This window comes from Rhinatrema bivittatum, chromosome 7 (genome assembly GCF_901001135.1).
Source record: "Rhinatrema bivittatum chromosome 7, aRhiBiv1.1, whole genome shotgun sequence".
Taxonomy (NCBI): Eukaryota; Metazoa; Chordata; class Amphibia; order Gymnophiona; family Rhinatrematidae; genus Rhinatrema; species Rhinatrema bivittatum.
Window position 1 is genome coordinate 87,928,067 of NC_042621.1, and position 27,067 is coordinate 87,955,133.

The following is a 27,067-nucleotide window of genomic DNA, read 5'->3' on the forward strand; positions in this document are numbered from 1 at the left end:
TGGGCCCAAAGAGAAAGAAGCAATTGCTATGTCTGCCAGTCCCGCGAGCTCTGAAAAGGAAGAAGCAGCTGCGGTACTGGCTGGACCTGCACAGCTCTAGGAGGAGACTGCTGTAGAAAGAAGGCTGCTCCTGCCTGCACCCTGCATGCTCTGAGGAAAGAGGGACAGCGTTTGTGCGTGTGTGTGAGAGCATGAATGCCTATGTATAAGAGAGGCAGAGAGCATGAATGTGCATATGTGCATGTGAGACAGAGTGTATACAAGTGTGTGTATGTGTGAGAGACAGAACATGAAGGTGCACATGTGTGAGAGACTTTGAGTGTTCATGAGTTGCTTACATAAGAAAATGCCATACTGGGTCAGACCAAGGGTCCATCAAGCCCAGCATCCTGTTTCCAACAGAGGCCAAACCAGGCCATAAGAACCTGGCAAGTTCCCAAAAACTAAGTCTATTCCATGCTACTGTTGCAAGTAATAGCAGTGGCTATTTTCTAAGTCAGCTTAATTAATAGCAGGTAATGGACTTATCCAATCCTTTTTAAAACCCAGCTACACTAACTGCACTAACCACATCCTCTGGCAACAAATTCCAGATTTTAATTGTGCGTTGCGTGAAAAAGAACTTTCTCCGATTAGTTTTAAATGTGCCACATGCTAACTTCATGGAGTGACCCCTAGTCTTTCTATTATCTGAAAGAGTAAATAACCGATTCACATCTACCCGTTCTAGACCTGTCATGATATTAAACACCTCTATCATATCCCCCCTCAGCCGTCTCTTCTCCAAGCTGAAAAGTCCTAACCTCTTCAGCCTTTCTTCATAGGGGAGCTGTTCCATTCCCTTTATCATTTTGGTCGCCCTTCACTGTACCTTCTCCATCACAACTATATCTTTTTTGAGATGCGGCGACCAGAATTGTACACAGTATTCAAGGTGCGGTCTCACCATGGAGCGATACAGAGGCATTATGACATTTTCCGTTTTATTCACCATTCCCTTTCTAATAATTCCCAACATTCTGTTTGATTTTTTGACTGCCGCAGCACACTGAACCGACGATTTCAATGTGTTATCCACTATGACGCCTAGATCTCTTTCTTGGGTTGTAGCACCTAATATGGAACCTAACATTGTGTAACTATAGCATGGATTATTTTTCCCTATATGCATCACCTTGCACTTATCCACATTAAATTTCATTTGCAATTTCAATGCCCAATTTTCCAGTCTCACAAGGTCTTCCTGCAATTTATCACAATCTGCTTGTGTGTGAGAGAGAGAGAGGCAGCATGAGTGTGCATGTGAGACAAAGAGCATAAGTTTATGGTCTTCTCCAAACTTTTTAAAATCCAGCTAACTGCCTTAACTACAGTCTCTGACAATGGAATCCAGAGCTTAATTATGCATTAAGTGAAAAAGAATTTTCACCAATTTGTTTTAAATGTGTGTGTTTGTGAGAGACAGAACATGAGGGTGGTATGTGCATGTGGACAGAGAGCATGAGTGTGCAGGTCTGCATGTGTGTATGTGTATGAGAGACAGAGCATGTGTGCATGCGTGTGAGAGAGACAGATAGTATGTGTGTGTGAGAAAGATGCTGCACGAGTTCAAGGAGGAGGCTGCTGTTACCAGTGTGTTTTTGGGAGAGAGAGAGAACGCATGTGTGTGTGTGAGAGAAAGCATGTGAAAGCGTATGGATGTGTGTGTGTATTTGAGAGAGCACGTGTGTGTGTGTGTATGAACATGCGAGGGTATATGTGTTAGAGAGAGTATGTATATGAGAGAGGGAGAAGAAAATTTGTGTGCCCGCTTCCCCCACTAATCCATGATAAATCTCAGGATGACTGGATATCAAAAGTTCCCAGGTATGGAGAGCAAGAGATTTTTTTTTAATCTATGTTTATTTTCATTATTGGGTATTATATGTTATGCCTGCTGTTTTGAAATATTTTATTGGTGCTTGGGAAATTTTTTTTAAATTTTTATACAAGTTTTTAATTATTGGTTTGTTTGCATGTTTCTCTTTGTTTTATGGATTTTTTAGTCTGTGATTGGTGAGGGTTTGTCTATCTTCTTTATGCATGACCAAGACCAGGTATTTTGCTAGCATGTAGTTTCTGTGTAGAGACCTATAGCAGCTTGGCTTGTTCTATTTTTCTGATAGGAGGTATACTGGGGTTGTAGGACTTAGTGTGATATTTGCTGTGTTGCCTTTTCATAGGTAGGGTTATTTGCGTGCTGGAAGTTAGTGCTATATTGGTATGGAAGATTTACTCTATTGTAATTGTAAATCACTTTTTATGCAGAGGATTCACTGCCAGTTTGTTGTCCGCATCAAATTAAAGACAGCACGGTTTTTAAATCTCTACAGTACTGTAACCCCAAGGCTGAATGTAAGTGACTGTGCTGTTCTGAGCTGTATCTGGGTCTCTCAACCAGCTATGAGCGTACCTTGAAAACAGATCAGTGAAGGGTGTGGATGACTGATCCACTCATATTTCTGTAACATTGGGGAAAAAATGATCAGTGCACCCATAATACACACGCGCATGTACCATTAATTGAATGCATGCATCTGTGCATCTGACGCTCCATCATTCTTATAGTATTTCGAATGGATTCATTTGTGAATCACTCATTGATAGCTCTGTTGATCTATTGGTAGATTGCCCATTGTCATTATCCTGGGGATGCTAGAATAGAAGGAACGAGAAAGAGAGAAGGCAGGTTCAGGGGCAGCAGAGCTGGCACAGTGTCTTTCCTCTCCTCGGTCCTCAAGTGTCCAGGCCTTGCCTGTGGAAATGGCCACCCGGTGAGGGGAAGGAAAGACTTATGGGCCCGTGCTCCCAGATCGTTGAAGTACCTAGCGGCGCCCCCTGGTAAAGTCTATCCTTGGCTGTAGATATCGTGGGAGATCAGGATCGGGGTCAGGGGTGAGGGTAGCAGCTTGCCAGACCCATTGGATGCATGTGCACGAGCGTACACCGTACCCCCTTCCCTGCCAGCCTCGGGCCACGTCCTCCTCTGCCACCATGCACGACAGATGGTTCAAATTCAAAACCCCGCCCCGGGCCCTGGGGGGGGGGGGGGGGGCAGGAGGAAGATGCGCCCTGAGGCATTGCCACTCATCTCCTTCCTCTGCCAACTCAGATTGGGGCCCTTGACAGAATGTGAATCGGAATGGGGGGGTGAACATTGATGGAAGGGGGGGGGGATTCAGCTCAGGGGGAAATTGCTGAGGGGTGACAGAGGTGCTGAGGGGCAGTAAGGATGTGAGGGGATGGGCTGGCAGTGGAGCCTGGTGTGGAAGGAGTGAAGGGGGGGGGGGTTGGTGTAAGGAAGGGGCGTGGCCACTGAGCAATGCTGTAGAGAACAAGTGCACCTGCATGGGGGTGGGCCTGTGTGCAACTAGAGAGGGACATGGCATAGGGAGCTCGTGTGTATGTGTGTGTGCAGGGCAGACACAGGACCAAAAACAGCACCAAGGCTTGCTTTGTTGGCCCCCTTCCCACTCAGACTGATTCAAATGAGCTGCATGGCTCCCCAGGCAGTGAACCCGCTCCTTGCCATGGCCCTGTGTGTGTGTGTGTTAGTGTGTGTGTGTGTGTGTTAGAGAGGGTGTCTGCAGCAGGGAAGGAGGTGGAGTGAGAGAGGGGGTCCCCCTCCCCCTCCCTCCCCTGATTATGCATCCCACATCCCTCCAGATACAACTTAAGTCTTCCTCTGCCCGCTTGAGGAGGGAAATAACAACAGTACCTGAACTCATTACTTGTCTTATTTTATTTTCATTTTTTTTTAGTTATTTATTTAAAACTTTGCTAGGATTCCTTCAACATGGCTTTCACTAAAAAAAACCATACCTAGCATAAAACAAAAAAACTTCTAAAACAAACTGGACAAAAGCATAACATTCCAAATAATTAAATAACAACAATTAAGTTCACAGCATCAACATTCTGAATTAGAGTCTTGAGCTGTGATTTGGAAATGGTAATAAAATATAAAATCCAAATAACCTCTCAGATCCCCTTTCCCTCCTCTCCCCTATCTCAGATCCTCCTCTCTATTCCCCTAGCCCTAGGATACTCTCCCCCTTCTGTGCAGTAAAAACTAAGATCTCTATTCTTCCACGCAAAAAAAACCCAAAAAAAAACCAACTAAAAAAGAAACTTAATAAAGTAGTCAGACACATAAGAAAAGTCAGAATATGCCTTTGGTATACACTAAAATATTTGCATTATTTATATGCAAACATGCCCCATAATTTGTTGCACAATGAAGCCGTGAGCTGCCTCAGGAAACTCTGACTCCAGGATTCCCAGGTAGTTAAAGGGCAGCGGTGCAGTCTGAAGCTGGGTATCTGCAGTTCACATCCCTAGACTCTCTGACTGTCAGGCTGTGCTGCTAACCTCCTAGGAGCAGGTCCAGGATCACAACTGTGAAATCATCACACACCACTAAGCAGTGACAAACTAGCTTTTTACCCAGCACCGTTGCTCTAGAAAACTCCAGAGCTGCTTATATATTTTATAATATTGGTCTTGCAGAGCGATGAGCAGCTTTGGATACTGACAGATTGTGAGGCAGAGCTGAATGATGCATTGGTGATTTAGCTGGGTCCATTTTTCCTGCTAAAATCCATATCTGCAGGGAGATTGTGCTAATGTGAGAAGCTAAATGCTGTGTTTTTCAGAGGGCTGAATGACAAGCCTGCGGTGTAGAGATAATACACATGCAAGCTCACTTTGCTGACACCTTGTACAGAGCTGTGCACATTTGCATTAGTACCAATTAATCTGCAGCAATATTAGAGAATGTGGTGCTGGCCAGAGAATATTAAGCTCTTCCTGCAGGGGGTGGGCACCATTCCTCTCCAGTGCTGGCAGCAGATGGATGGCAGTACAGAACACCAGTGCATAATAGCAGGACACTCATGGACCTGGCCCAGGCCACCTGGCTCCAATTTGGTTTTTGTTTCAGGACAGGCTGATCCAGCCCCGGGGTTTTATCCCATTGCATGCTGGAACTTGTGGTTTTTGATTTCCCAAAGAAAAGCAAGACCACGGGTAATGCTAGGATGAGCTCGCCCTGTCCTGAAAAAGTTAAGCCAGGTGGCAAACCCCTAAACAGAGCTCTCTAAGGGGCCAGTAGTGAAGATGGATTGACTGGATTGGTGTGGAATTTTCTTCCAGACAGTGTTTGAAGTGGAATTGGATTATAGTGCCCAGGCCCCTTCAGTCTCCTCCTGTCTCACTCAGAGGGTTTATCCACTTCTTCCGTTTCCCACTTCCCTGGGAACCATTGTCGTGTGCCATCAAGCAGGTATCATTCCTCATGCCGTGACACCTACAAGCCTGGAGGCTGAAAGACTCATTTTGAAAGAAAATGAAAATCCTTGCTATAGCATAAACTCATCCTGAATTCATATCCCGCGTAATCTCAGGTGCTGGCAGTGCTTGCTGGTATGTGTCCTTGGCTTCCCGCCTGCCTATGTGTGGGGATATATGGCCCAGCCTGCTTGAACGGAGTTGAAAGCATAGGCCCTCTCGCTTTCCGGTAGGGGACTGAGATGTTACCAATGTGCAGTTGGAGAGCAACACACACCGACGGGGCGGCTCACGGCCACGCATAGTCTTGCTATGGTTAGTGGAGTGTTGGTGTGCGTATATTTATAGCAATCTGGTATAACCATAATCGAGAACCGCTGGGGATGCACCTCACCCAGGAAGAATATCCTGCTGGCAATCAAGATGTATCCACACACCTATAAGGCAGGGCATTAATGGGCCATCACCACATCAGTACCCACACACACGTCTAAAATGAGTTCACCATAGAGCCAGCACAGAGAAACCTGGAGCTGGGAGAGAAAAAGAGACCTAGTTTGTAAGAAAACATTCCTAGCAAAAGGAAAATGGCATTGCAGTAACACTGTAGGCTGCCTAACCGGTTTCCGCATGCACCTGTCACCCTTGCCATCGTGCATAGCTGGACTTACTCCAAACCCAGCGTTCGCACCTATCTGCAGGACAGCATTTACACTTGTGCATGGATGCTCAGCGATTAGAAACTGCGTGGCAGGAGCTGCTCTGTTTACAAAATATCTCTGTGCCAAACGTATGCCATAGTTTCAGGGTACACGTATATTTCCCATGCAATAAAACAAATATTTTCTTTACCCATTTTATAAATATACGTTTGCATATTTTATGTGCAAAATAATTGTGACACTTCATGAATAAACACCTAGATTTAAATGCAGAGGTAATATAGTAACATAGTGATGAAAGCAGAAAAAGATCAAAATGGTCCATCCAGTCTGCCCAGCAAGCCTCCTAAGGCAGTAACTGCCGCTCTATGCAGATTATCCCATGTGTTCTGTTAAGGGTAGTAACTGCCGCTCCGTACAGGTTACCCCCGTGTGTTCTGTTAAGGGTAGTAACTGCCACTCCATGCAGGTTACCCCCGTGTGTTCTGTTAAGGGTAGTAACTGCCGCTCCATGCAGGTTACCCCCGTGTGTTCTGTTAAGGGTAGTAACTGCCGCTCCGTGCAGGTTACCCCCGTGTGTTCTGTTAAGGGTAGTAACTGCCGCTCCGTGCAGGTTACCCCCGTGTGTTCTGTTAAGGGTAGTAACTGCCGCTCTGTGCAGGTTACCCCATGTTTCTGTTAAGGGCAGTAACTGCCGCTCACCCCGTGTGTTCTGTTAAGGGTAGTAACTACTGCTCCATGTAGGTTACCCCCATGTGTTCTGTTAAGGGTAGTAACTGCTGCTCTGTGCAGATTACCTCCATGTTTCTGTTAAGGGCTGTAACTGCCGCTCCATGCAGGTTACCCCCGTGTGTTCTGTTAAGGGTAGTAACTACCGCTCCATGCAGGTTATCCCATGTGTTCTGTTAAGGGTAGTAACTACCGCTCCATGCAGGTTACCCTTATGTTTCTGTTAAGGGTAGTAACTGCCGCTCTGTGCATGTTACCCCCACGTTTCTGTTAAGGGTAGCAACTAACGCTCCATGCAGGTTACCCCCGTGTGTTCTGTTAAGGGTAGTAACCGCCGCTCCGTGCAGGTTACCCCCGTGTGTTCTGTTAAGGGTAGTAACTGCCGCTCTGTGCATGTTACCCCCACGTTTCTGTTAAGGGTAGCAACTACCGCTCCATGCAGGTTACCCCCGTGTGTTCTGTTAAGGGTAGTAACTACCGCTCCATGCAGGTTACCCTTATGTTTCTTTTAAGGGTAGTAACTGCCGCTCTGTGCATGTTACCCCCACGTTTCTGTTAAGGATAGTAACTGCCGCTCTGTGCATGTTACCCCCACGTTTCTGTTAAGGGTAGCAACTACCGCTCCATGCAGGTTACCCCCGTGTGTTCTGTTAAGGGTAGTAACCGCCGCTCCGTGCAGGTTACCCCCGTGTGTTCTGTTAAGGGTAGTAACTGCCGCTCTGTGCATGTTACCCCCACGTTTCTGTTAAGGGTAGCAACTACCGCTCCATGCAGGTTACCCCCGTGTGTTCTGTTAAGGGTAGTAACTGCTGCTCCATGCAGGTTACCCCCGTGTGTTCTGTTAAGGGTAGTAACTGCCGCTCTGTGCAGGTTATCTCCACGTTTCTGTTAAGGGTAGTAACTGCCACTCCGTGCAGGTTACCCTCATGTTTCTGTTAAGGGCAGTAACTGCCGCTCTGTGCATGTTACCCCCACGTTTCTGTTAAGGGTAGTAACTGCCGCTGCATGCAGGTTACCCTCAAGCTTTTTCATTCATTCCCATCCTTAAGCCTTTAGGGATCCACAGTGTTTATCCCATGCCCCTTTGAAATCCTTCGCAGTTTTAGTCTCCACCACTTCCTCTGGAAGGGCATTCCAGGCATCCACCACCCTCGCCGTGAAGAATAAAAAACTCCACCAGTTCACCCAGTCCTCCAGCACTTCACCCTGATCCCCACTAGTTCACACAGACTTCTCACCCAAAATCTGCAGCCAACAGACAGATCCCATTTCACGGGCACCTGTCAGTTAGCAGGGGTGAAAGTGTACCAACAAATTTGCTAATTGTATACACACAAATCACCTACAAACTAGCACCTACCATGCCTACTTTTCACCATGGACCACTCCTTTCACTCCCAGCAAAATGCACATGAAAAACTGAAAATACCCATGTACCCGATGTTTATAGAGCAGCATGGATGCTCATACATGCTGTTTTGAAAATTCACTACCAAATGCCTACATTCCCCACAGGAGACCTAATCCTCCAGCTCTGGCAGAGCCTGAACTCATCTGGCCACAGGCACAGGCCTCTAGCTCAGGATGTTGTTACAAACATGAAATTACTTTGACAGATGTGTCCGTTTTTCTTCTTTCTTTCTACTGTCAGTAAATTCATTGGCAGTTGGCAACCCTGTCTGGAACCCAAAACTCAGCACCTTTGTGCCAGCCGTTTAAAAAAAATCATTAAAAAAAAAAAGCCATTGCAAATGGTATTCTGTGACCTGGTCCCACAATTCCATGAGCTACAGAAGATTTAGAATTTTTCTCCCATCAACAGCCATATAGCAAATGTGTCATCAGAGTCCGAAACTCTGCAAAAAATGTGTTAAAAGCTCAGTCTTTGCCAAAGGGGCGTGTTACTTTTTCATAAGCAAATGAAAAAAGAAATGAAGTGAAAAAGAGAGAGCACAACAGAGAGTGAGAGAGGAGGAGAAGAAGAGCTAGTTCAGAATAAACATGAAAAGTGGCAGATACGGGTGCACCCACCCCCTCACTCTCTGAATCCATCACATACTATAACTAGGGCTCTGATTTTAGGCGTTTAGAAATTTTAAATGTAGGTGTTTATTTTCCGGCTAATTAGGGGTTCTTTGAGGATACCAAAAATCAGTGTTATGGTGAGGCAAGTACCTTTTCTGCTTGAATCAAATACATTCATTTGTGCAGCTGCAGAGTCAGCATGGAAAAGGCACCAGGTATCCAGAGAAGGGTGAGAGTATCAGAGGAAGTGGTGGTTTCCCCATGTTTATCTAATAAACACCTTTTTTTTTTGCATTGGGTTGTTTTTTTCAGGTTTATTGATTAAAACCTAAGCTCGCATCTTTTCGTGGCTATCAGGCTTTCCAAATGAGATACTATGACAAATCTAAGCATTTTGGACTGCATCGTGACTGCCCAGTCAGTGGGGAAGATTTCCCACGCCAGCTGGCGGACGGGCAAGAACCAAAATAACCATTCGTGGGCTCTCTGTGCCCTACTTTCTCCCAAGGTTGCAGCTGGCAGGCTGAAGTAATCCGGTTAGAAAGTGGATCAAGCTCATATTTCAAACGAAGGCAATCTCCGGTGCAGTCAGCATAGCCAGGGTCAAGTAACTTTCAACAGTACAAAAGGTATTAAAAAAAAAAAAAAAACCCACCCACAGCTGCCTTTTTGGAAGCTCTCTTTCTGGCCCTGCCTGGTGAACGGGCCCTGCAGAGGCTCCGATTAGCCAGGTGCGCTGCCATGTACCTGTTCAGCACTGCCTAAGTACGTCCTACGCCCCCTTCTGTAGCTCTCAGCCACATCACTGAATCTCCGGGGCTCAGCTCTGGACTCTGCAGAGTGAATTGCAAGTTGGTTAAAAGACAGGAAATAGAGAGTAGGATTAAATGGACAATTTTTGCAGTGGAAAAGGGTAAACAGTGGAGTGCCCCAGGGATCTGTACTTGGACCGGTGCTTTTCAATATATTTCTTAATGATCTGGAAAGGGATACGATGAGTGAAGTGATCAGATTTGCAGATGATACAAAATTATTCAGATAGATAAATCACAAGCAGATTGTGATACATTACAGGAGGACCTTGCAAGACTGGAAGATTGGGCATCCAAATGGCAGATGAAATTTAATGTGGATAAGTGCAAAGTGATGCATATAGGGAAAAATAACCCTTTCTGTAGTTACACGATGTTAGGTTCTATCTTAGGAGTTATCATCCAGGAAAGAGATCTAGGCATCATAGTGGATAATACATTGAAATTGTCGGCTCAGTGTGCTGTGGCGATCGAAAAAGCAAACAGAATGTTAGGAATTATTAAGAAGGGAATGGAAAATAAAACATAGGATGTCATCATGCCTCTGCATCGCTCCATGGTGAGACCGCACCTTGAATCCTGTGTGCAATTCTGGTCACTACATCTCAAATAGGATATAGCTACACTGGAGAAAGTGCAGAGAAGGGCAACCAAAATAAGGGGCATGGAAAGGCTGCCCTATGAGGAAAGGCTAAAGAAGTTAGGGCTGTTCAGTTTGGAGAAGAGACAGCTGAGGGGGGGATATGATAGAGGTCTACAAAATCATGAAAGGACTTGAACAAGTTAATGTAAATTGGTTATTTATTCTCTCAATAGAAGGACCAGGGAGCACTCCGTGAAGTTAGCAAGTAGCTCATTTAAAACAAATCGAAGAAAATTCTTTTTCACTCAGCGCATAGTTAAGCTCTGGAATTCATTGCCAGAGGATGTGGTTACAGAAGTTAGTGTAAGTGGGTTTAAAAATGGTTTGAATAAGTTCCTAGAGGAAAAATCCATAAACTGTTATGGATGATCTGTCTACTGTTTAGGTACTTGCCAGGTACTTGTGACTTGCATTGGCCACTGTTGGAAACAGGATACTGGGCTTGATGGACCCTTGGTCTGACCCAGTATGGCAAATCTTATGTTCTTATGAAGGCAGGCTGGTGGATACGAGGGGCAGTGGGAAGTCCTTTGAAGGTCACGTCTGCTCGGTTTGCTGGATAGAATCGCGCTGTCCAGGGGTCCTGCAAAAAAATCTGCCATGTATAATGGATTTCAAAGGGGCTGGTCGACATTTCTACCACACTTATTCTGAAAGGACCCTCAAATAACATTTTCATCACTTTTTTTTTTTTTGTATCTATTGAGAGCCACTCCAGGGTAACTGCAGACCAGGTTGCTCAGATCCCTCCTTTGGACAGGTTCAGAGTGAGAGAGACCCTCAGGAGCCTCGGGCTCCAGTCTCACCCATGCCCTCCATGCCTGAGCCGATCAGATGCCGTGGAGCTGTCAACCTATGAAGACTTCAGATTTTTCACAGTAACTTGTAATAAGCAGGGCCACTTTTAGGATCCCAGCCTATTATGCATCACCTCCGAAATAGGCACTAGCCACCTCTGAGCTGGAGGTCGGAACAGCTTTTCCAGGTCATGGCAGGTTCTTACCAGTGGTTTTTGTCCAGTTATATCGGAGCAGAGGCACAGGATGGCAAGGTGCTCGAGGCTAAACATGGGGCCAGCGTCAGAGTTGGGGATCAAAGGCTTCTTCTCTTATCATTAGCCCACCCTGTTTCCCCCCCTATTCAGTCCTTCTCCTCTGCTGTCTACCTTGTCTGTTCTGATGGAGTGGAGAAGCAGCGGGAAGGACATGGGCACGACTTAAGCCTTGTTGGATTTAAGCACTCTGCTCCACTACTAGGTGCGTAAATTCGCAATTTTTCAGTTCTACCGTGTAATTTCCTGCTCCATCCCGACAGACTTCTGCTGTTAATTCTTTTGCGCTTATTTGCCTTAAATTAAGCCATCTTAATTATTGTCGTTCTGTTTTTATCTCCTCTCTGCAACACAGCAGGAAGGGGACAGGCTGCGAGCACTGTAAGCCTCCATAAACAAAAGAGACGCCTGGAAAATAATTTTATCAATTAATCAGATTAATCCTGCAGTTTTAGTTACAAGGCCCCCGCGGCAGAGATTCCAGTGCCTGACTAGGAGCCAGCTCTTAATGACAGTATTTAAATGTTATGATTGCAGCCGTAATTGAAGACTATAATATTACATGTGTATCCCCACGCGTTCTGCCCCCTACACGTCTTTCTCTGCCGGCAGAGGTCATTTCAAGGGCAGATTGATACCAGTAGAAAAGCACCTTGCCGACCTCCCGGTTAGAAATGCCAGCAAGACAATCCCACTCCTCAGTGACGTGCTGACGTTTCTTTTCCCAGTTTAAACCACAGTTATCGCTTATTTAGTTAAAACTTACAGTGGAGCCTCTTTTAGAAGTGATGCCCCGCGACTTATTTAAAGGGGCCTTGGCTACAACGAGGCGCGACCTTATCCTCCCAGGGAACTGATGCACAGATGCTCATGCCATGGGAGGGTGGAGAGGCCTGCACATGCCACACTGGGGCAGAGGGGTGGGCACACTCAGCAGGGGAGGAAGGCAGACTTTGTAACGGGGGGGGGGGGGAGGAAAGGAAGGAGGAGGAGTCCCGGGCATGGTGGGCACATGCATCAAGGGAGAGGAGGCGAGAGGGAGTGCCTTTCATGTGCCCTGGAGGATGGAGGCAAACGCCGGCAGGGGGGGGTGAAAACCCACGCACCAGGCATGCGAGCCACAGACGGGGTTCTGAATCTGCCGAAGCTGATGAGAAGCATTTCTGGTTTGCATTATTGCATTCATGGCCCGGCTGCTGAGCATCTTCCCGGCGGAATAGGTATTCAAGCTAAAAAAAACCCCAAAAAACCCCAGTACCGATTCAAAGGGAAAACCTCTGGATTCGTAGACACTGGTTCTTTAGGAGAGCGGTGCTTAAAGTGGTTCTGCCCCATCAGCTTTTCAGGATATTCCCAACGAATACGCATGAGATATATTTAGACACATTGGAAGTATTCGGGATATTCTGTAGGAATATCCTGAAAACCTGGCTGGCTCGGAGGGGTCCCCAGTGGCCGCTCTGACTAACACTGCCTTATAAACAAATCATCAGCATTTTTTTTTTGGGGGGGGGGAGTTATATATGGGAGTTCTCACTTATAATTCAACTGCAGGGGGACCATGGAAGCTGCGAATGTCATAGCCTTGAATAAATATCACGCGCTCTTTAAGGCAGTGCAAACGGAGAGGATGTGAACGATGCAGAGCTACGTGAAATGTTTCCCACTTCTCGGGCTTTGCTCTTTATTTAGCCTAGTAATATTGCACAAGACCAAGCTTTACAGATTTCATACAGTCTGGACATCTCTGCAAAAATATTTAGTATATATTTGAAAACATTGCTTAAAGTTTCGATTTTTGCAGTAGCAATCCAGGTTTCTCATGTATTTATTTTATTTGACAATATCAAAAGAGGCACTTCTGTAGCACACACAACAGCAGAGAAACGCATTTGCCCTCTGCTTTCTGACAAAAAAAAAAAACAAAACCAAACAAACCAGCAACATTACAACTTTTGACTTATGCAATGCATTTGCACCCAAAGTTATAAGCTACATCTTATTACATAATACCATGTACTGTCAAGCTACATGTTAACAGAACACCTCTTTTTCTTTTGTATAAGGAGGACAGACAAAGGTACTCGACTGGTTTTGAATCACATCAGTGCATCGATACCCCTCCATGCTCTGAAAGCTCTTCCATAGCACTTAAGTCCTATTGAAAATGTCTTTGTTTACAAACCTGAGTTTCCCTGCTAGTTAAAAATTTCTGCCTGCCAGGTAACACGGCAGAAGAAGTGATGTCAACACTGAGGAGTACCAACACACAAAATCTCCATTTAAATGGCTACTTCGTAACTGTTCCCTTTGATCAAGGAAGTCTGTATTTCACATTACAAATAATAGCACCACTTATGGCGTGAACTGTACAAAGCAGATACCTAATGCTACTGGCAGATGCAGCACGGACATTTAGCGGGCAGGCGTCGATTTCTAGCGCTGCAGACGAAGGTTTATCCCAAGTTCTTGAGGTGCAGCACGGAAGCCCTTTTAAAGCACTTGCAACTTCTACAGTGGTCAAAGAAAGGGAATAACACAGAGCTGCCACTGAGGCTCACAGCTGTACAACAGAGGTTACGATTGTCTTCAAAAACGCTGGCAGGAAAAAAAATGAATTTCAGCTGTGAAGTGAAGGGCACTTGACCTTCCCTTAATCAAATTTGCAAATGTATTATTTTTAGATCCTACCTATAGCTCCAGTTAGTTCTCAATGGAATAAATGGTACAGAACAATTGTGCAACAATTATATATTTATAAAACCTTCAAATAATCTGTTTTCTACACAGTGTTCGGCACCTTTTGAATCAGAAGTTTAGGGATTAAGTTGATCTTCAAGTACTTTGTACAGAGAGTCTCAAAAGAAGCGACTTGCAAATTGTCAGTGGAACTCGTCAGCACGTTCGGAATTCTTGTATTTGCACAATAAATCCGGTGCTTATAACAAATCTTTTGCAGAGTGCAAGTCCACCGAAGCAAGACTGCAATTATTATTTGTTTTTATTTAACACATTTATAGACCGCATAATAAGCTCCGATTGGTGCCAGGAATGCAGCTGACCTTCAGAAATTACTCCGAGGTGTCTCTCCTTAGAGGGATTTTAAAGCTCGTTAATTTTTGCCCAAAGAGTTTGCTCAGCAGACTGTTCTGCGATTCCGCGGTCCTGAGGTTGAGGGGCTCGGCCGATTTCTTGGCCTGGGCGGGGTGCTGCATGTTGGAGGAGCTGGGCAGGAGCTGGGGAAACGTCTTGCCCAGGACGGCCTTCTTCTGCTTGGAGGCCCCATTGGCATGGCGGGCGTCCACCTTCTTCTGGTTGAGGGGATCCTGCGCCACCTTCTTGAAGTGGCCCCCACTTCGAGGCCTGGGCTGAAGCCGGCTGCAGAGGGTCTCCTCTCTGCCTGAAGAGAGGTCATTAGTCCAGGCAGGTTTTCTCAGGCCAGCCGCACTGTCCCCCTTCCTGGACCCCGGGCCCCGGAGCTTTTTCCTCTTGCCTTCTCTCTCGATATTTTCTCGGGATGCGGAGCTGCTCTTGCAGCCCAGAGCCTTATGCTCTTTCCTCTTCTTGGCGCAGACTTTTGGAGACCCAATTAAAGGCTGCTTCTCAGAAGATTTATCTGGATCCATATGGCTGTGTTTCACACCACTGATGGCTACCTCATTTTTGAGTTGGCTACCAACCGATTTGCTCTGGTTGCTTCCCGTCTCTTTAATTTTGTATGCTTGACTATCTCTGGTCAAGAGACCCATCTCAAATGTTGCCTTTTCTTTCACTGAATAGGGTTTGAGAGGATCCTCAAAGTTATAAAGAGTACTTTGTAAACCAGAAGCCGATCGGCTGTTGAATTGACTGAGCAGGTTTTTCTTTTGAGAGACAGGATCTCTGGAAGTACTGTTTAAATCCGAGGATGCCGACCTATCTTTAAGGGGGAAGACGGCCTCACATGTCTTTGACTTCATAGGGCATTCCCCAGCAGTTATTTCATTTATGTTGGGATGACTTGATGAGGCTTTCTGCAGCTCTTTGCTCTCTGATTCACCTGGACCTGTCTCCAGCAACAAGACGCTCTTCTTAACTAGTTTATGACAGGGGGTCTCCACTATTCTTTCTTTCTGCCAACTCTGTTTTTCAGCACTCGACATATTTTTCCCCACGTTATTAGGGGATGGTTTTTCCTGTCCATCTGCATGTCCGAGTTTGTCAGTGCTCTGTCCTGGAACAGCCTTTTCTATGGTTCGTCCATGACTGCCAACATTAGCAATGTCCAAACTAAGATCAAAAAGGTCTGGAAAAGGAACGGAAGGTTTCATATCAAGATCTTGTTTGCCCATTTCTTTCATGGAAAGAGTAATGCTATCCTCAAGTTCCAGATCTTTTACATTGTGGGGCATTTGGGGTGTCAGACACGGAGCTGGAGAGGTCTGGCTACACAGGGAGGTTTCCATTTCGCTCAGGAGGTCTGAAAGATCAGCAGTATCATCTGATTTCACTGAAGTCTCTGACTCAGTTGCAAAGGGATCTTTTATTTCTGCAGGAACTAATTCACAAGAATCTGGTACAGATTTTTCACATAATTCTACATTACCATTGTGGTCAACGTGCATAGCTGCAGTAGCTGAATCATGTGCAAACTTTCGCTTTTTCCTTGGTGGGATGGTTTGGGAGTCAATTGTTTCTTTGGCCTTACTTGGGCCATCTTTCATTGAGAAGCTTGGTCTCGTGACTCCCCTAAACTTGAAAGTCTTATTACCGCCCACCAGGTGTTTTTCCATATGTCTATCGTACTGTTCTTTCTTGGAGAATGTGTAGTTGCAGGTGCTGCATATGAAGGACTTCTTGATGACATGCATGACATCAGCGCAGAGTTCACAAGCATAAAGGGTGGTGTGTTTTATTTCGGAGACCTCTGCTGTGTCGTGGTCTTGTTTCAGGTGGCTTCTGAGATCGTGCATGTCCTGATAAAACATGGGACACTTGTGGCAAAGGTAAATCTTCTGCAAGCTGTGAACCACCAAGTGGCGCTGAAGCTTGAAGGGCTTGGGGAAGCGCTTCCCACAGTGATGGCAGTCTCTGGAGGGGTCTTTGCAGAGGGGGTGAATGAGAGCGCTCTTGTGACCTGGCTGCCTCTCGGTCTTTTCCAGATCCTCAGGAAGAGGACTCGGAGTCACCTCAGATGAGCTGGAAGGCACCGGTTTACCCTGGGCACAGCTCTCCAGTGGATCCTTGCTGGGTTTTGAGTCTTGCTCTTCTTGGCGATGTTTTGACGTCTTATTGCCTTTGCTGGAGGACTTGCTCGCTTTTCTGAAGATAATTGTGCTCTGCAAGGTTCTGACTGCGCTGTCCTCATCAAAGCAGCCAGGTAAGCCCATCACAGACTTCTGTGCCTGGCCTTTTCTGGCAAATTGAGTGGCATGTTCTCTTAAGTGCTCATTGTACATCCAGACGTCAGAGATCTCCTTCAGGCACATGCCACAGATCCACAGGCCAGCCTTGTTTTTAGCGTGCTTCTCTTTCAGGTGGTCCCTTAATTGTTCTCTAGAGCTGAATTTGCGCTGAATGCACATGTAGCAGGTTGGCGGAGGGGAAGGGTTGTGAGAAAGCTTGTGGAAATCGAGCTCTCCCAAAGTTAGAAACCACTGGAAACACACTTTGCATTTATACTGCTTGTCTTTGCTCTTAATGTGTTCACTCCTGCTTTTTGCAGGTTTTCCATCTTCTGCTTTGTTTCTGTTTTGCTTGCAACGTTGGCCAGTCTTTGGCTTGGTGCTTAACGTGTTGCTTGCAGGCAATTGATCAACCTGCTCCTCACCAGCACCGAAGAAAGCCCCTTCTCTCATTTCGAACATGGCCTGGAAGTCCGTCGCACTCTCCTCTTTCCGGGTTTTGCCATCATACGGTTCTCCTAAGTCTGGTATTTCTGGACTGAGCCCAAGACAGGAATTCCCATCTTCTAGTTCTGTAGATGAATTAAGCAATATATTTTCAACTGCAAGATCTTTCCCCTCTTTGGCAAGACTGCTCCCCCTTGCTGAAGGTGCATCTAAATTTGGTAATTGGTCCATGTGGCTGTTTTGGCACGGGAATGTTAACATTGTATCATTATCTCTGTCAATAGCTTTGTTATTTTGATTGTCTTTTCTGTCCTCGTACTGCAGTGCAATGTTTTCAGGAATACCAGAAACCACGTCCTTTAGCTTTGGCTGGCTACCAGGACACACGTCTAGGATTAAAGTGTCATCAACTGAGAGGGTTTTGTATTGGCAAGAATCCTTTCCCCCTTCAGCAGAGTGAGCGGAAAGTGCCTTTTTCGAGTCCCTTTCCCTGGGGTTTGCCTCCCCAGCAGTGCTCTGTTTCTTAGTCCCTTTTCCATACACCCGGGTGCATTTGCGTCGGATGCACTGATTGTCCCGTGGAAACAGCTGAGAGAATGTGCCCTCACCCTCATCTAAGAGGCCACTCGGCCCGGACTCTTTGCCTTCCTGCTCCACTTGCTTTGTTTCTGCTAAAGACGACCTGCATTCCCAGGTCCCCTCAGGGATATCTGTCAAGGGCTTGGTTTTGGCTGATTCGATGGACGGAGTGGGGCTTGCGGTCCCAGCTGCAGCCTGGCTTCCCCAGTTACTGTCTGCTGCTACACCCGGGGTTCCCCTTTCTTTTGTAGCATCGCTGCTCTCCGGCTGCTCTTCACTCACATCATTTTCATTAACATGCTCCCAACCTTCCTCTACCTGCTCCTTCCCTCCATAACTTTCATCCTCCATCTGGTTTGGGCAGTTGATAGGACCAGGTAGTAACTGCGGCTCCTTCCTGTCCTTGGATGACACACATTCTCCAGCATCATCCATTCTTGGGTCATTGTCATCAATCAGATGTGTCGCCTGATCCCTCACCTCTAGGGCAATCAACTTGCTTGTCTGTTTGGGGCACACAATGGCATTTAAAATATTAGTTTTGATAATGTTTAAGATAAGCTCAGATGACAAGTCATCTGTATTTTCTTCTGAGTGGGAAGATCTACTTGGCAATTTCTTGGTCTTACTGTTTCTAACTTTGCCATTATAAGCTTTCGGGACAGTCTCTTGGTCAACTGGTGCCTCCTTGGCTAGGCTCTTGGTGATTCTTTCCCTTTTAGCTTGGGGTTGTTTAGAGACGGGTTGTGATTCCAGAGTCTGAGAATTCAACTTTGCTTTCTCGTTCAGTGTATTTGTGGTTGGAAGCTCCTGGTGGACATCATCAGGAGAACCGTTCTGCTTATTAAACCTTGGACTCGCCTCTGCTGGTTTGACCTCGAGCTCCTGATCTACAGACCCCTCCCCGAGAAAAGTTCCAACAGTGTGACGAGCAGATTTCAACAGCTCTTCTTTGACTTCAAGACTCTGCAGTTTTTTAGAAGTCCGCTTTGATAATTTAGATGTATTTTCTGGAATAATTACACCAGCTTTGTCTACTACTGACATGCTGCTAGCCTTTATATGGTGCTTTACAGCTTTGTGTCTCGTCAAACCTGGTTTGGATCGGAAGGATATAGAACAAATATCACAGGTCGCCTGTACTCTAGTTGACTTTTTTCCTACCAGTTGTCCGCTTCTGGATAGACTTGCGAGGATCTCCTTGCTCTTGACAGAATCCAGAATGCTTAGCACGCCATTTTTTATGGCGTCTGCATTTTCAGTACCGCTCTCCTTTTGATCCTTTGTCAGTAATTTACTTTCTGCATCTGCCACTTGCTTAGGAGAGTTGCTAATATTTGCTTCTTTTGCATTTAGTAACTCAGACACATCTGGACCAGCAGTGCCAGGATCAGGTTTATTGGACCCGTTGGGGCTGGAAAGAGTTGCTTTCTGCTGGAGGAGAGGGGTGCAGTTTAAGATTTCAGGCAGGTTGTGCCTATTCTCGTCAGCATTACCACTAGAACAGCTTTCGGATTGAGGCTGTATATTTTTCAACTTTGCAACTTCTTTACTTACTGTGAAAAAGTCTGTGGTCAGAGTCGAAATTTCATTTTTGCTTTGCACCGGAGAGTGACAGGCAGAAAGTGACTGAGGGCTGTAGGGAATATCTGAGACGGGATTTGCCACTTTATCTTCATAATGACTGCACTCCAGCTCCAAGCAATCACATCTAGTCAGCATTTCCGCCATGTCCTTTTGCTCAAAAGACTGTAGGCACGGTAATATCAGATTTTGTTCTGGATCCAAAGACTGACAACTATTGCCACTTAAAAGTAACGAGGCAGCAGACCCTTCCAGACGTTCTTGCCCAGACTCTTCCATATTGCTTAATGGGCTTTTTGTCAGACACTGAGGGCTGCATCTGCTGGACTCTGATTGTGCGGCCCCAGAGCTGGCATCTGGAAGTAGAAAGGGCAACAAACCTGTTTCTTTTCCTAGACTTTCCTTCAGAAGGCACTGTGGAAGCTGGCCAAGATGCGTAGGGTTTGAGAGAGGTGCAGTGTTAGGCAGCGGCACTGGGAAGCCATCTGGAAGCTTTACACTTTCAGGGCTGCTGCTGCTTTGAAAATTTTCCTGGGCTGTATAAATAGCATTATTTGGGAAAGGCAAACTAATGGAAGAGCTGTCACCGTGACAATCAGCCTGAAAGCTCTCTTTGAGATCTGCATTGCTGTTTTCCCTTATCTCAGCACTTGGAGGCTGTGCGTTTGTTTCATGGGCCAACCTGCTCTTCTTTAGATCTTCGCAAAGATCCCTAGGACTGGAAGAGCCCGAGCCAGCCATGCAAAGGGATGCTGGCTCTGGTCCTTCTTGAACATTGTTGGGCCCTGACAATGGAGAAATGGGATTTGATTTATCACGTGGAAGGCTGCGGTGCCCGCCCTGGTGCACATTCACTGTCTGCTCCACTACCTCGTCCTCTGAAGATTCTTTTTCAAATAAAATACAGCCTGCATGGGCTGACTGCCTGTGTTTTTCCAAAGTCAAGGCTGTTTTGTTGTTATCTTTCTCCAACAGATTCTCCATCTGATCATCTTTCTTAGCCTGCCCTAGCAGCGGGTTTACTGTTGCACTGCTGAACGATAAGCGGTTCTTATCCTCTGGTGAAACGCCATCTGCCTTGCTTTTAATGTCATTCAGACCTGAGCATTCATCTCCTAAGTGAGGTGACTCGGTTATGTTATTCTGCAGGTCATGGTTCACAAACTCAGCTAATTTTGCAGCAGAGGACTCGGCGCTGCTATGTTGCCATAGCTGCTCGCTTACATCTGAAAAAGTCTGTTCTTTTGATTCCGATCCGGCAGAAGCGACTTTAATTTCTTGTAAAGTGTCACTTCTTTCAGACTCGCCACTCACATAACCGGTTAGGCAGTCAGATGCGGCCTCAATTTCAGGGTCACAGGACGCCCTCCCCTCGGGGGGAACATTTATGCTTGGATTCTGGTGCGTTGTCGAAAGTAATAGGGGAAAGCAAGGCACCATCAGTTCCTCCTGACTATGCTTTACTGCCCTTGCCACAAAGAGTTGGAGCTCCTGCAATGGGTTGGCAGTACAGTCAGGAGACACCTTTGGATCTTCTGTGTACACCTCCTTGTCTTCCACACTGGGTGCATCAAAGAGGCTATGTTTCAGGGTATCAGGTTTTCTGTTGAGATGCTTTGCTCTACAGTCCGTCTGTTTCTCGAGATCATCATAAGTCGAGCTATTGTTGACTAATTTTAAAGCTGCAGCCGTTTTGAGGCTATCAGCCTCATGAACTTTGCTGAGAAGCCTTTCTTCAGAATCGGAACCACACTCCACACAAGCAAAGGATGCAACGTTCAACACGGGACCTGTTTCATCTTGTAAACCAAATTCGAGGCTCAGAGCTGAAACTTGGTTTCCAAATGTTCCAGGTCCAGCTTTCTCATCAAATGTTTGCTCCAGGTTGGGATGCTGAAGAAAAGTAGATTCTGTAGGTCTACTCTGAAGGGACTGTAAGGGGTCTTTAGGATTCTGTTCTACATCTTCTGTCATTTTGGGAAGCACAGCATCAGACGTAATTGTTGAGTTCTTGCTCAAATCTGTGGTATAGTTTTGGTTATCTGATTTTTGAGATGTGTCAGGCAGACACGAATCAGGAAGTACAATGGAAGGTTCATTATTTACTACTCCAGAATCTTTTACTTTTGGGACTTCAGCCTCATTCATAGTCTCCTGAAATTGACCACTTTCCTCCTTGGTGCAGCATGTATCTCTGGAGACTTCAGGAGTTAATGGATGAATTCCAGACTCTAAAGAAGCAAACTCAACCGAGCAGTCCCAAGAAGGCTTCTGGGTTTCCTGGTCAATGCTCTCTTTCAGAACAGGTGGTTCCATGCTTCCCAGATTCTGCCCAACACAAGATTTGGCTGGCAAGAGGCTGGTGTGGCGGTCAGCTGCCAAAAACAAGTCTTTCCCATCTTTTTCCGCATGACTTCTACGTCTGGGTGAGAACTGACCTGAAGTCTCCCCTAGCTCTGTGTCAGAATTTGGATGAACAGTAGTTTCTCTGTTGATGTTGCTTCTTTGCAGTTGACTTTCAAGTTCAGTAACTAATCTTTTAATCTCCAATTCATCGACGGACATATTGGTGGTAAAAGGCACATTACAACCTGAAATTCTTTCAGAAAGACTTAAAGGCATGTCACTGGGAGGCACAGTATGCTTTGGGCTTAATGGCTTGTCAACAGCAATGTCCTGAAAATGAGGAGCATTTTCTGGCAGAACTGGGGAGATATCTTCCACTAGACTCCAATCCTTTTCTTGCAAAAACCGAGAATATGGCTGCTCAAAGAGTGTGCTTTTGCTGGGCTGATTACAGGGGTATGTTACATAATTATCTTCGCTTGTGGAAACATTGTCATACAATGGACTATCAAATTCAGGCACGGCAATTTCTCCAAATATTGACGAGGTATCAAACCCAAGAGGTGACGCCACTTTGTTTTGCTCAGTCTCGGCTGTGAATGGTGTTATATCTGAGTGTTTTTGCTCAAACGAATTTATACTATCACCAGGGCACAAGTACACATTACTTATATGTGGCGATCCTAGGACTAAAGGTTTGGAGAAAAGGTTGGCATCGTAAGGGCTAGCCAAGCTTTTCCGTTCGTAGGCTGCTGTATTATTGTCATTGCCATAAGAAGCCGGTCCTTCTACTGATACCTCAACTCTAGTAGAGTCCGCATGGTAACAATCAGCAGGAGATCCAAAGTCCCTCCGCTCATTACCTAAATACTTTATACCATTCTCATCATAGCTGCAATTAATGTTACAGTTCATATCATTATTTACATGCGATGAACTAATTAGCCCTTCCGTATGATATCCGACAATGTTGTCGTTATACGAAGGGAATTGTTGTGAGATGCTGTTTTGAATCATTAGTACACCTGGTGAATATTCGCCTGATGAGAGGGTTCTGGGTACACTTTCAGTGTGGCTAATAGCCGCTTGCTGCTCTTGTGTTGCTTCTTCTGTGTAACTAGTCCCTAATGGACTTTTTAGTGGCAGCTCTTTACTGTCACATTGGTTTCCTTTGATTGAGGGTGAAGTCTTTATTGACCTACTGGGGAATTGCTTGGAACTAATGAGTGGAAAATTGGCAGATGCAAACCTCATTGTCTCTTTGAGAACATCCGTTTCAGGCACATGGTTCTCCTTGGGAGGGTCTTCACTAAGAATTGCACTAGGATCTCTTTCAGTTGCTGTAAGACTGTAAGAAGGATTTGGCTCAGCACTCTTCAAAAGAGTTTGTTTTTCATTGTCAGACTCTGTTCTTTCAGTGCTTTTCGGGCTGCTTCCACTTTCACTGGAGATACTGGTCCGTTGGTCACTGCTGATAGAGGAGCGGCTGTTGTGTCTTCCAATCCTTGCATTGTCCGGGTCCCTGCGCTGTTCCTGAAATTCTACTTTCTTGCTGCATCTCCAGATGGTCTCCTTTTCTTTCATGCCTTCCTTGCTCCCCTGATGCTTTCTGGTGAAATTATACCTCAGTCTTCCATTAAGCTGCTTCTTGGCCTGCATCCTCGCATACTCCAGGTCCTCCTCTGAGTCTGAAATGTAGTCATACTCCCCAAAGGCACTGCTCGGTGTTTTAGGGAGAAGCCTTTCCGTCACCAAAGAAAACTGCAGACTCCTATTGTTTTTTACGTGTAACTTATGGAGCTTGTTTTTCTGCTGTACAATTTTATGGATCAGCTCCTTGCTCCACGTGCCACTCCGTGGCTTTCTCTTTTTTCTGTCCTTTATGACGACTCGATGGGGCTTTGAACTTTCATTGGCAATGGCCATATCTGCAGACCCTGGGCTAACTTCAGTATTTATAGGATGTTTCTTCACTAGGCTGCCTTGGCTTTTAGGTATTGATCCGACCTGGTTATTGCTGGCTTTTTTTTCCATTTCCAGGTTCGTGGTTTTCTCGGATCCACTTTTATTATGCAGCAGATGACTCACTACATTCTTCTGAGTAAGTTCTTTGATAGCAGGTTGACTCTCAAATTCTGCAAATTTGGGTGCTATCGTTCTTTTATCACCATTCTTTATTCCTGAATTTCTGATGTTATTTTGATGTATATTCTCATTGTCTTTTTTGCAGCGATTGACAGTTTTGTCTCGAAATAGTTGATTTTCATCTAACTCGGTAGGTTCAACTTTATTTTCTGAAGTTAAACCTTCTTTCACCTTGTACGGCTGTCCAATCCCAGTAACTTTGGTGGATGGAAGTTCCTCATCTGCAAACACATCTATAAAACTGCTGTCTATCTCTGGGTTATCTGACTGGTACCCTAGTCCATTTAAGGCTTCTGTAATGAGGCTATCCAATGCTTCTGTAATGAGGCTATCATCAATCTCCAAGTCAAAAGTATTAAGCGATAATGAATTTGTTAAACCATTAACTATACTAACTTTCAGAGGATCGTCCTTGGCCTCCATTTTATTTTCACTTTCTAAGAGGAAATCAATCTTATTTAAAGCCAACAGGTGCGAATGTAGATCTGAAACTCCTTTGGAGAGTGGTAGCCCTTGGGCTACCTGAGAGGGCTTGACCAGATCTACAGCATGCTTCCTATTTTCTGCCACTTTGACTGCATCCCTCATCTCAGTTTGCAAAACAGAATGCAAGCCACAATGCTGACGATGCTCCAGAAAGGAAGTAAGATTGCTATAATTCTGATCACATTGCTTGCAGGTAAGCAGGACATCGAGTTGGTCCAAATTCGCACTGCTAAGGGAATTAGCCAGCAGGTGATGTGATGAGTACGGTGGGGGAGGAGGGTCACTTTCAAAACTGTCTAGGCCTCCTTTGGCCAACTCGGTATTTTGTTTCTGGAACGGATTTGCTTGTAAACCTTTAAAGAGGTGCTCATCTTTTGGGACATCTGATGAAAAGCTGAACATGGTCTGCATGGACTCTGGTTGGTGGTAGTGGAGCGAGCTGGAGTTCAGAGAATCTGACGAACCAAACATTTTGCTGTCTTTGGGGTAGCACCCTTGATGGAAAAAGGAAGATGGTGGAAGCGTTATGGGGAGCTGACTTTCTTCTGAACTGGTGTTAGAGGGGCTGCTAGACACTGGTGAGAGGGAAGAGCACAGACCATTGGCTACAGGATGTGGAGCAGGGGACGGGAGGGGCGACTGGCCTGGGGAAACTGCTGCTACTAGTCCGGCTGGGGGCTGAGCGAGAGAGGCATTATTTCTGGAGCAGACGGCTGACATGGACTGGTCCAGGCCAAGCGCCACGTTGCTACTTCTGGAATCACAGGTCGAATCCTTTCCGCTCTCAGAAGGAAACGAATGGCTGCAGTGACAGCTCTGTCGCGCTGGGAGACTCAAGTGCTTTTGATTTTGATACCCAGGGGGGTGATTTAAAGGAGCGCTTTTCTGCATGTTTCTGCTTCCTTGCCACTCCAGAGTCTCTGCTGGAAATAACAGCTTGTGGCTGCCGAGCTGCTGGGTTGGTTCGTTTCGGTTCTGGTGGGACCCAGCAGAGGGGAGGTGACCCTGCTGCCACGGTGTTCTGGCATTCGTCAGAGCCAGCCTCTGCTCAGAAATCACTTGGCACTGGTAGGAAAACTGATTCCCGTTTGGGGTTGGATAAGGCGCTGGATTTTGGTCCACAGATGTAAAGGATTTGCTTCCTCCATCCCAGGCCTGTAATATCCTGGGATGATTTTGTGTCGTGCCAAGGAGGCTGCTCTCAAAAGGCACCGCTCCCGTGTTTAGGCTGTTGGCAGAGGAATTGTTATAAACTTTGGTTTGAAAGTGCACTTGGGGTAGGGAATTCTGTGGCATGTTCCTTCGGAGGGAGCTACCTTGGTCCAGGAGTCTTTGGCTAGCTACGCTGTCTTTTGGCGTTGGCTGTCTTTGACTGGCAGACACAGGCAGGTTATTGCTGTTTCTATGTAAACTGAATTCACTAGATGCAAAAACTGGCTGGCTTTCTTGGAAAGTGCTTGCAGTTTGGTCGATAGCACCAGGGTTAATAGCACCAGGTGAAGAAATAGCACCATTCAGATCAGTGGAATGTTCATTCCTTCCTTTGTAGCAAGGCCCCGAGTTTTGGCGCTGGCCCCCTTGAGTCTGTGAATGCAAAAGGCGAGACTGCTGAGCCGGAAGACCGTAGTTCCTGCTCTTTGTTGCTAAGCTGTCATAAGTCCCATTGCTCAGAGGCTCTTCTTGCCCATCCCTGGAAGGAGTGGGGAAGGGGAAAGCAGCATGTGCTACCTGGTTGTTTGGCAGGCTAACATCCAAGTAGTTATGGCCATTGGTGTGACCGCAGAACGGGCTTGCCGCAACGTCCTGCAAAGATTGGAAAGGGTACTGGAAAGGGACTGACCCATAGCAGTGGCTGCCGGACTTGGTGCTTTCCGGGAACTGGCAGGATTTCTGGGCTCCATAGCCAGCAGCTGCAAAGCTCTTCTCGGCCGAATGCCAGGCGTTGGTCCCGTTGCTCTGGAATTCCAAGTAATTCAGCGGACCTCCGGCCCCGGAGCTTTCCCTGGGCTGCGGCTTTAGGGCTGGGTGATGGTGGGGCGCTGCTGGCGTGGGTGAGGTGTAGTGGCTGGCGGAAGCCTCCTGGAAGCGGCGGTTGAAGCGGAGATCTTCCTGCTGGAGCCCGGCTTCTCGGTTGGGGAGGCCGGCCACCTGGAAGCGGTAGCTCCCGGCTGCGGGTGTGGGGCTGGCTTCTGGCTTCTTGGGTGGGGTGACCTTCTGCTGGGGGTAGGCGATGCCGATGGTGGGATTTGCCCGGGAGTTTGTAATGCTCAGCCTGTACAGCTGATGCTGGCCGCGATCGCATTTGCCGGGCCTCCTGTTTCTCTCCCGTGCTCGGTTTTTGCCGGTGGGAGACGGCGGGCAGCCTTTCCCGCTATTCCACTGGCTCTCATGAGAGAACTTGGAGCGGTTGTGGAGCGACTTGAAGTCAATCTTTCCGGCTTGCTGGGGCCTTATGACTGCTTCCCGCTGGCTCGGAGGCCCCTTGTCCTTAACCCCATTGGTGCCACTGTGTAAAGGAGTTTCCTTGGCGTCCGGATCACTTAATTGTTCAAAGGCAAAGTCCTTCTGGTGGACCTTAGAGCCCGATTCCTTTTCGCTGATGGGATAGGCATGCTGTGTCTCTCCCGTCATGGTCTCCCTCCAAGAGTGCGTTCAGAAGGCATCTGTTGCTCTGGCGACCCCTGGCCTAGGCGTGCTGGGCGAGTGACCTCATTCTGCAGGAAGTTAGCACAGGGGCCTCTTCCAAGGAGTTTGCCTCCTCTTCTGCGCTTTCATCCCTATTGCCTGCCAGAGGTGGGAGAGGGGAGGGCGAGGGCCACCAAGCTCATAATCCCCCGAGGATCCTG

At 46.5% G+C, this 27,067-nt stretch overlaps 1 protein-coding gene across 1 annotated transcript in view; it reads right to left on the reverse strand.

Annotated features, from left to right (window-relative positions):
• Positions 1-12,926: 12,926 nt before the first annotated feature.
• Positions 12,927-27,067, reverse strand: part of ZNF469 (zinc finger protein 469) — a 506,485-nt gene continuing 492,344 nt past the window's right edge. Inside the window, exon 4 of the mRNA XM_029608648.1 lies at positions 12,927-27,064. Coding sequence (XP_029464508.1) covers positions 14,322-26,852 — 12,531 coding nt within the window. The 5' untranslated portion in view covers positions 26,853-27,064 and the 3' untranslated portion in view covers positions 12,927-14,321. The remainder of the gene's footprint in view (positions 27,065-27,067) is intronic.